Raw genomic sequence first — 10,739 nt, forward strand, 5'->3', positions numbered from 1 at the left:
TATGTGAAAATAAGCTGTTGACAGGTGGGGGGTTTTAAGGTGTTAAATGGAGGAACAAAAAGGTATCTTGGTTTCACAGTGACTTTGGACTGACCACATTTGAACATCATGGGAAATTCTGGGATATGGGCATTTTCTCGTAACTGCTGAATTGCTTGTGTGTAGCGTTTCTGAGTGAGCATTTGAGACGGCACTGAAGCGAAGTACAATGAAGCTAAAAGTAATAACTGTATTAAAAACCAAGAAGCAGAGCTGAAAATGTGGACTTCAGATGATTTAGCCGTCAGAAATGAGGAAGACTATGGGGTTATTCAAAATGCATATGCATTGTATCTGTTTCTATTATATTTCTTAATTTGGAGTTAAATAAGTGTCAAAGCCTTGTATTCTGTTACAGGACTGACATTGGCTTGAGTCAGAGGGTCTGAGTGAAATCATGCACTTGTTAGTTCAGCTTCGTCAGTGCTTTCCAATTTTTTTGTTAGCGTAGTCCCAGACTTACTGGAAATTGTGAGTTCTAGCTGGGCTGTCCCTTCCAGCCAGAATGATCCTGCAATCCTGTGGTTCTCTCAGATAAGCTTTCCAGTGGGAGCTACACGCGGACCTACCCAGCTCGTTTCTACCTATGGCCTAATTGGGTCTTAAAGCGGTTTCCCCAGAGGTGAATGATGATGAAATCTGGTTTCTTTTACATCCATATTGAGTAGTAACTCTGTGTGCTCCGGTGTCGGCATGTCATGTAGCTCGTCACTTGAGGGTAGTTCTGAACATAGCACAAGGTCTCTTGAGCACCTAAAATGTGTTCCTCGTTAAAACTCTTTATGAACATTGTGTTTATGTTGTATTTGTGAAAGTGAGGTATCAGTGGTATTTGTTAATTTTTACAAAAGCTATTTTTCTTTCTTTGTGAGGTCATCTCAATCTCCAGTCTCATCACATAGTGCTCCAAGCTGCAATAATGAGTGGATTAGTAGGGAAAAAATTGTTATTTTATTGCAAGTCTGGATGACAGTCTGTGTGAATATGAATTATAGTGGTGGCTTTCAGTTCTTCAGTGGGATAAGCAATGGTGCCAAGTAATCCTAAACCTGCTTTCTATAACTTTGTCTTACCCTACAGAAACAAAAGTAGGGAAACAGTTAATAAAAGCTACCTCAATAAATGTTAGAGTCATAAAACTTTTCCATTTATTTAGAATTGTTTCTGCACAGGGAGATTGCATGATGTGCAAATAATGGTGTCAGGAGCTATATTCTGTCTAGCTGCAAAGACTCTGATTTCACAGTCTTTTATCTAAATGGCTGTTCTGGGCCTTAAGAGATATAAGGGGAATGATAATTGCTTCTCAGGTCAATGTCTTTACATTAGAAAAATGCAAGCATATGCAGTATTGCTTGAAATGTTCTTCCTAGTGCTGCTTGATCAAGCTGGTTAACAATCTACAGTCAAAAGGCCAGCTCAGCCCAGTTTCAATCCTTTTTAATTTTTTAATCATTTTTTAAAAATAATTTTTAAAATTTTTTAATCATCTGTTCCTGTTACCTTGTTATACTCTTTTCTCCTGATCCCTCATTCTCTGCATCCCTCATTCTCTGATTGCACTAGCATTCCCTTCCTATCAAATGACCGTTCTTCTCTTACCCTTTGAATAAGTAATTTTTACTTCACAAAACAATATTGCCATTCAAGCTACAGGGCTAACTCCATTGCTGAAGGTGCTGTGAATTGTGAACTGAAGTCTGCTCTAAGTTCAGGAGCTTTTAAGAATGAGAGAGGACCGTAGTGAAGCGCCTGTTTGCTGACTTAGAAATTGCAGGTAGTTTGGGTTCTTGCAGTTCCTGATAGTTTAAACTAGGTGAGACAGTAGTGCTGGAGGTTTTTCTACTTCTCCCTCTTCCCTTTGCCTGTTATGTGCAGATATGGAGCTCACTGCTGGAATCTCTAGCTCTGTGATATTTGCTAGGATTAGTACACTGCCACCTGAAAGCAATGCTTGACTAGAAGTTGTCTGATGTTATACTTGTTTCAGTTTGGTGGTGGTATTTGGAATGTACATTGGTTTCCACATTAAGTATGAAAAATGAACACTTATCTAGTGAAATACCTAATTTTGCAGTAACTTCTGTTACTGCATTTGTCAAATCAAGAAAGCAAGTGTGGATTCATGTGTGGACCAATTACTCAGGTTGTTAATGTTGATCAAGTGCTCTCATGCAGTGCAATTACTTGGTTGTGCTTAAGGACATGTTACCCTTACTGTGCCATCTGGTAGTGGTTTCTGCTGCAGTGTCCAGAAATTTTATGTAGGTTCAGTAGTTTCTCGGATTAATCTTTAAAATTAACCTAAGGTATCCTTTTATCATTTGATTGTCTATTGAGGTGCCTAGAATTCTGTTTGGGAATTTTTGAGGCTGTATAGCAATTAAAGAAAAAAAGAAGAGCAACAAAATAATATGAGCTTTAGATGATTAATTTTGCTCCCAGTTCTCCCTCCTTGCTTTCTGAGAGATCCTGGGAAAGGAACACGTGGAACAGACAAAACTCTTCTTCCCTTCTTTTCTCCAGTCTACTCTCCATTACAGGTCTGAGGAAAAGTGTTTAAAACCCCCCTCATCTGTCTATTACTTTGTGAACTACTCATTTGATAAGGATGTTTATATACTTGTGTGGTAATGAATAGGGTCTCTGTTTAACAATTGGGCCAGATCTATGTCAAAATCGTAACTGCTACTCACTTTTAACACGATAGTTAAAAGGGTGTCTTAAATTTGGTCTTTGATTGCACATGTTACATTTTTTTGTTTCAATACGTGGCAGTTCTACTTCAGGCTCATGGTCTCAAAGCCACATTCAAGACTTGCAAGCTTCAGAGGATGGGTTCTATCAGCTCCGATGGCTGCTGAGAAATGTGTATTGCTTTCTTACAGGTCTCAGACCAGGTCTTTTATTCCATTATTTTTATTTACTTTCCACTTAGGTTGTGTATCATTGTGAAGCAATGGCCCCCTTCTTACGGATATCTTTCAACTCATTTGAACTGGGACCTGTGCAGAATCAAGGGGAACAACTACAGCCTTTCTGTGCTGTCAAGATGAAGGAAGCATTGAGTACAGGTGAGCTTACAAATGATGATGCTTTCCTGAATATAAATAAAATTTTCAGAAATACTGCAGTCCCTCTTAGGCTGTGGATAGTAATGAATCCTGCTGTTCCTGTCATGCCAAGCACTTCAGTGTGAGCTTTTCTTTCAAAATGGGAAAAATAACAATAACTTTTGTCACTATCTTCACCTTAAAACAAGACTTATTTACTGGTGCTTTCTTGTACTGGAGTCAGTGCTCAGCACTTGGTAGGGTGAAGTCTAAGACCTCTAGTTTCTTACTTCACCACCAACACACAATTGTTCACAAAATATGTGGTTAAACAGCTGAAATGTCACATTTGCATGGGTTAAGGTGAGTTGTGAATTTTGCATGACAAAGGTTTGCAAAAAGTTACATCAAACGTCTCTCCAGTTCTGTGCTTGCAGAATCTCTGCAGGGCAGGGAGATGGGTAGTTGAGTGCCATGAAGAGGGATCTGAACTGCAGCAGGTTTGAGAGAACCATCCTCAAGCACAGAGTAGTAAATGATCTTTATTGACTTGGAAGATAGGTATTAATGGGAAGGGTAGTTTGTTGTTATAGTAACTGAGACATTTTAGCACAATTAGTTTGGAATGACTTGCACCCAAGGTCTTGTTAGCACCTCCCTGTTCAGCAGGCCCTCAGCCTCCAAAGACTGCTGCTTTACAGAAACTGGATCAAAGGTTTATAATATTTTTTGACATTTATGTAGGATATATCGCTATAGCCAAACAAGATGAGAAGGAATTGCTGTACTGGATTAGACTGCAGTATGGCTCTAGGGCTTCACAAAACATCAAAGAATGCAGGAAACGGTGAATTTTCTTCTTTCTCACAAAATGATTTGGCTTTCCCCTTATGGCAGAGGTAAAAGCTTCATTTAGACTTTAAACAAAAGGCGTGGTGCCCCTTTCAGAAAATGTTGTCATCAAGCAAATGTGTTAAACTCCAAAGAAACAGTTTCCTAGTCTGTTGAAAGAACCTCTGAAGAAATGGTGTTGAAAGTGTTGCAGCTGCCAGAATGTGTGGACAGGTGGAAGAGGTCTAAATAAATCCACTTTTTTTTTTTTTTTCCCAGCTGTCTCCTTTCGAAAAGTAGAATTTTCCTGACATTCCTCCTCTTTGCTTGTGTATGTGTCTTTGAAGTACTAAAAAATGGGGGAGGAGAGTGCAGTGAACCTTGGAGCACTGACTGATTGGGATAATCAAGAAAAGAAACTGACGCTTCTCTTATCAGTTTGACAAGATCTGGAATAACTTTTTTTGGGTTTGCATGCTGAAACATACTTGACGAAAAGCTTATTGTACAAGAAGAAGAAAATAATTTGCCTAGTGATAAGGAATTAAGCAAATTTGCAAACATGTAAGATCTTCTGAATCCAGTAGTGTTAGCAGAGAAACAAAGGAGGGGTAAGAACCGTTGTTCCCGGTAATTTGGATTACCTCTTTCAGTTTTACATAGGGTAAAAAAATGTATATAGTAACTGATCAAAGTAGATAATATTTGGGACATGAGAATAGGGACAGCCCTTTGAATGTACTGAAATAGTTCTTTCCCCCTCTAAGAAACCTACAAAGGGTATTACTAACTCTTCTGTAAACTGCTGCTGCTTCTGCAAACCCTGAATTGTTGTCAAAGGTTCTGCCCATAGGTGCAATTTCTGATATATTCCCAAGGATGCCTCTTGAGGAGCACCTTTTTTGATGAAGGGATTTGCCTTTAGCAATCCAAAAAATAGGCTGGAATAAAAGCCTTGCTGTGTAGGCAGCCTGCTTTTAATTCCCTCTTGCCCTTGTTGTCTATCCTAATAATCTTTAAACTGTGTTTTGTTTGAGCTTTCCCTATATATTTTCACCATGATATTTCCAAATGTTATCATAGTTAAGAAAATCAAGTACGGTGTTCTGGGAGTAGTTCTGCACTGTGAAGAATTTGAGTTTTATTTTCTGCAGAGTTCCCTAAATTAAGATAAAAGCTTTTGACTGAGTAGAGGACTAATGCTCAAGTTTATGTTGAAATGGAGGAGGTCCAGAACACAGGTGGCTGTTTCTGAGCATTTCAGAATGCCCTTTGGCAAGCAGGCATAGGTCTACTTGTCAAAGTTGTAATTTGTAATGCTGTTGTTGGCAGGCATTCCCTAATAAAGCAGTACAGGGACACTGTTCGCTACTATCATTTGGATAGCTCAGCACAATTGAGTGGGGTGCATCGAGCAAGTTATTAATGAATGAACACAAACTTTGCTTTCAGTTTCCAGGAAGATATTTAAATAAGTATCTAATTCTTCCTTTGTTGAAATGTTTGTAAATTCTGTTGCCAGTTTTAGGGGACAGACCGCACTGCATTTTCTTGGGGAAGGGTCCAACTGTTTAATCCGCTTTGCTACTGCCTTGATATCATAAGAACAGATTACACAATTGGGGAAAAATGTGTCACTGAGACCTGGAGAGGCACTTAGGAAGCACGTTTATTGCAGCAAATGATAAATAGCAGGAATTGTGCAGAATGTACAAAATTATATTCAGTTACCTGAGCACAAATGGGGAATAATTGGCTCAGCAGCAAATCACAGAGAAAAACTGGGAAGTTATTGTTGTGTGCCAGAGTCACAGTGAAGAGCTGGATGTGGTTGCTTAGGAGGCAGTGTCATTTTGGATGAGTTGATGGGACTACTCAGAGACCCAGATTTAGAAACATGTTAAAGCTTGTTATAGATCGTGCAGTCACCAGCTGTTTCTGTGCCTGAGGTAAGAAGAAATTGGCTTAACTGGTAGCAAGAGAGACTGAAGCTGTGTATAAGGAAAAAAAAAATCCATCTAATAAGAATAGTGAAGCACTGTAAAATGCCAAAAGGAGGAGTCTGCGGAGATGCTCATTTGGGAGGCTGAGTAAATGTTAGCAAAAAATGAAGAAGTGTTTTGATGTCCTTCCAGCCTTTTCCTTTAACTACATAAGGTCTGCATGTGCTAGGGAGGACAGATAAGGCCTTGTAATATCCTTTAAAAAGTAGCAATCACGGCAGAGAGATAGTACAATGCTGAGGAGAGTGACTTATGAATGGAAGTGAAACGTTGGGATAACTTGGAAGTAGATTAATGACATATGGAGCCTTTCATCTTTCAGCCGCCAGTTCAGTTTAAACTGAGTCAATGTAAGACATATCTTAATTTATCTTACAGTAGTAAGTATTCACTCTAATCAGAAGACATGTCATGGAGATTTATACCAGAAAGGACCCATGCAAATATTCCCTGTCAAGTTGTGACTGACTAAACCAGCTTCTGAATTCCAGAATGGGATTTGTCCCTCCTGGCTTCTCTGGCTGCATGTTAGCACCTTAACTGCCTTTGCATGCCCTGTTTGTCAGGGTGAGCTTTGCCTTCCAAGTCATGTTTGAACTGAATGTTTAAACTTTGTCCCGACCACAGTACAAGAAGTAGTAAGTCTGCTTTTGGTTTCAGTACAAGGATATTCTCTTTTGTTTTTACAGTTTTGATTTTATCATTTCTGTTCTCCTTTTTCTGGCTTTCAGAGAGAGGAAAAACACTCATTCAGAAGAAGCCTACCATGTATCCAGAATGGAAATCAACTTTTGACGCCCACATTTACGAAGGACGGGTGATTCAGATTGTTCTTATGAAAGCAGCAGAAGAGCCATTATCTGAAGTGACTGTAGGTGTGTCAGTGCTGGCAGAGCGGTGCAAGAAAGGCAATGGCAAGGCAGAATTCTGGGTAAGGAAGAAGATTAAGTCCTTAAACTTGCTGACCTGGTTATGTTTCTTTCAAGCTGAACGGATGCCTTATGCCTTCTAAACTATGAGTGTTCAATCTCTTTAGCATGTGTTGCAAGGTTTGTAAGACAACTACTTTAGCAGCACTTTTGAAGCAGATAATGTACAATTAAAGTTCAAGAAATTGGTAATAAAATCTGGCATTAGTGTTTGAAATAATGGCATATAACACATTGAGTGCCTATTTTGTAAAGTCTAGCAGTTTTTCTAGCAACTGGTAGATGTTTAAATTGGAACTGATCATTGTAATTCATCCAGAGAAAAAGGGTGGAGATTATTCCAAAGCATTTCAACTTAGAATTTCTAATTTTATTTATTTTTACAACAAATTTTAGTTGGCTTGATGTTGCTATAATGGGGATCCTTTAATCTCCATTTTTGTTATCATGACATCTTTTCTTGCCCCTGTGCCCCAAACAATTGTTTGTAGATGATGTCAAGGGGTATGGCATTTGCTCCAGTATCATACTGAATACAGTTCTGAGTATCGATCTTGGAAATGTAACAGGGGAGTTAAAGTTAGGGTTTAATGTAGTTTTAAATTTAGAAATATACATTTAGTCTAAATGCCAGCAGTTGTTAATAGTTGTTGAGCTACATAAACCCGAACAGCAACTTTTAAATAATTGTATGTGAATAAATTTCAGTTAGCAGTGTAAACCTCAAATAAACAGCAAATTAAAAATATAAAATATCGTTTATTTTGTATGTCTAGAGAGAGGGGAAAGTGATAAAGGCAGCGATGATCAAAACCCTGTGTCCAGGTTTCTGAAATGCCAAACATGTTGTTTCATTCATTTAGTTGATGTATTGTAAAGCATTTTAATGAATTAAGGGTTTAATTATGTCATATTTATAAAATCCTATTCTCTAGCTTCTTTTTCAACTTGCAGACCCAACTGAAGATGCTGAGATCCTAGTCCAACAAAAGTGGTTGTGAGAATGTGATGAGGCATTATTGTCACAGAGAACTCTCTAAAATCTTGACGCAACTCTAGTGTCCTGATTATTCAACATTTCTTCAAATGCAGAAATAAGCTTCAGAGAGAAATATCAGGATATCCTATAAGTTGGGTGAGAGCTGTCTAGCTAGGTGGATAGGTGCTATAAATAGACTTGCCTGGTATCCAGTTTCATGTAAAGCTGTACTCCAGGCAGCTTGCCCAGAAACTACATGTATTTGCTGATACAGGAACTGCCCATCTCTGTATTTGGAGTACAGGTACTGCTAAGGAAATATGTGCTAACTGTGAGCAGGGCTCCTTAAAAATCTCACACATAGTCTTGTATTCAAAGCGTTCTGGACGGGAGTGTTGCTGAACTTGCCCAGAACATGAACCCTATAGGAAAAGACCTTTTCCATTGGGTAGGCTAAAGCAGGATGAGCAGGTAGTAACAGGTTCCTGGTTACCTCCAATTTGACGAGCATCTCATTTCTCACACAATTGTCAATGCTGGCCTTTCCTAGGTAGGGGATGGGTACATGATCTTTCTTAGATACAGGAATGCTTTTCCTGAATGCTGGATCTGAGAAGGAGGGACTATCCAGTTGTTGCTTAGTTTAGTATGGAAATACTTTTATAAAACCCCTCCTATTCTTCCTTAAGCCCACTTCTGCTGTAAATGGCAGGATTTTGCTCTGAGTATGTGCAAATCTGTCTCACCAAGCAGATCTTGGAAAAAACCTTTCTTGAAGGGGCTTACAGATTTTGCTGGCTTGGTAGGATCTCCCTGGTTTGTATTCACCTGTTACATTCTGAAATCATACACTTTTTTTTTCCCCACACCTTAACTTGAATTCTGAGAGAAGAGCCATTAAAACTAATAGTGATCCATTTTAGTTCTTGGAATCAGTTATAGCCAATTCAGTGGTCTGAAATGCTTTGCTTATTATCCGAATAGGTACCACACAGATGTCATCAGCATTAAACTTGCTTGGTATGACTTCAGCCATGATTTGACACACCATCGTGCCCAGCAAAGAGACACTAGTTTGCTTACCATAGCCTATAAGGTTACTTTGGTGTATGGAGAGGAAGCCTGTCAGTAGTAACTTGAACTGAAGTCTTTGCCTTCTGTAAGCTTTGTTGGGCAAATGTTTTTCAGTGTCAGACATTGCCTTAAAAATGAAAACTTAGTCATTATCCCAGTAGGGTAATTGGATTTGTGGCGGTATGCTCACAGGTGTATCTAATGTAGTTGTGGTTTTCTTTTCCTTTTTTTCCCCCTCCCACGTTCTATTGACTGTTAACCCAGGGATACTTCACTCTGCTGAACTGAAGTCTGAATCAGACTCTTTCATGCTGAATGGATTCTTTCCTTTCATGAAGACAGCAGTTTAAGAATTAGAGGGTATTTTCTGAGTGCAGGAAGTGACCTCAGTTATTGCCTTAAAGGGCATTTGGTTTTGCTGGTCTGCAGAATTTGTCACAGAAACCATGTGTAATGGTTTGAGGGAGAAAGTAAAATAAATTTTGATACCACTGTTTTTCTGATTACAGGCAACAGTATCTGATATCTCTATGGTTTGTACTCTCAATAAACATATGGAGGATTGTATAGACTTTTTCTTTTAAAACTGGGCTCCTGTGCAAATTGACTTTGCTAATAATAAAAACAGAAGCCAACAAACTTTTTTCCAGTACATGGGAAAGGGACATACAGAAACAATGTGAACTTTGATTGCTCTGAACTTTTGAGTAGACATCAAAGAAATGCAGCACACTAGTAAAAGCAATAGCCTAAAAGCCCCTGGTTCAGCTGCAGCAGTGAGATATGGAAGAGAGTTATAATTCAGTAGTTCTTGAATATTATACTTCGATTCCCTAGTAAGAGCTGTTTAAATTCCTGAGGGTTTCAGTAAACTGCATACTTCACTGTTGGTATCTTCCTTTCCACAGCTTGACCTACAACCTCAGGGCAAGGTGCTGATGGCTGTGCAGTATTTTTTGGAAGATGCAGGTAATGTCAACTGCTTGTTTTCAGTCAGTTATGTAATTTTTTTTTTTTCACATTCCGTTTGTAGAACACAGGATGTAGTTTAAAAAAAAATCATCTGGTGTACTGAGTAGAATCTTCTGATTTTATGAATTTTTTCTGTAGGGGGGTTTTGTTATGTGGAGTCATGGCTGCAGATGTTCTTGTCTAAATGCCTTTGAGCCCTGTGTTGCTGTTGTATTTAGCCACTTTTTGGTCTTTAATATGTCTGTCCTTGTGTTTTGATGCGATAGAAAATATCAGTTCCTTTTTAGGTGCAAAGAAGTTAAATGTCTTTTTTAGCTTATGTGGGAAACTTCTTTTGTGGATCGGGGAACTAGGTCTGAGTTTCCTGGGATTCAGATGTCATAGTCACTAATCATGGAAACTGACTGTATCAATGAGTGAATGTTTAAGTGTTAAAATGCAAATGTAGTCAATGTTCTGCTATATCAGTTTAAAAAGTGAACAACCTGTATATATCAGAAATCTGCACATGCTATTTGAAGAAGAAACTGAAGATAAAAGAAGATAGTTAACTATGAGAAGGGAAGCTTTAAATACAGTAATAAAAACAAATATTTTGACAGGGTTTTTTGTGTATCTGTGGAATGCTTTTGTGAAGGAAATGATATAAGCCTCACAACTTGCCTAGCTAGTGGTTAAAACTTTCCCATACTAGAAGTCACAAAACCCAAAAAGTTATTTCTTGGGAACTAAACTGGTCTGCCATATTAGCCTATTGGTCTTACATGCTTTAATCTATGTGTTTGTAAATAACAAGCAGAAAGAGTAAACAGTCAGTTTTAAAGCATTGATGTTGGCTTCCCCCCCCCCCCCCCCCCCC

At 38.6% G+C, this 10,739-nt stretch overlaps 1 protein-coding gene across 2 annotated transcripts in view; it reads left to right on the plus strand.

Moving 5' to 3' along the window:
- Positions 1-2,977: 2,977 nt before the first annotated feature.
- PRKCD (protein kinase C delta) overlaps positions 2,978-10,739 on the plus strand; it is a 30,295-nt gene continuing 22,533 nt past the window's right edge. For both annotated transcript variants that reach the window (XM_026857239.1, XM_026857240.1), the window contains exons 1-3: positions 2,978-3,113; positions 6,658-6,857; positions 9,817-9,877. In XM_026857239.1, coding sequence (XP_026713040.1) covers positions 2,999-3,113; positions 6,658-6,857; positions 9,817-9,877 — 376 coding nt within the window. In that variant the 5' untranslated portion in view covers positions 2,978-2,998. The remainder of the gene's footprint in view (positions 3,114-6,657; positions 6,858-9,816; positions 9,878-10,739) is intronic.

The sequence above is a fragment of the Athene cunicularia genome (assembly GCF_003259725.1).
Source record: "Athene cunicularia isolate RWA chromosome 12 unlocalized genomic scaffold, athCun1 chr12_part1, whole genome shotgun sequence".
In the NCBI taxonomy this organism is placed as follows: Eukaryota; Metazoa; Chordata; class Aves; order Strigiformes; family Strigidae; genus Athene; species Athene cunicularia.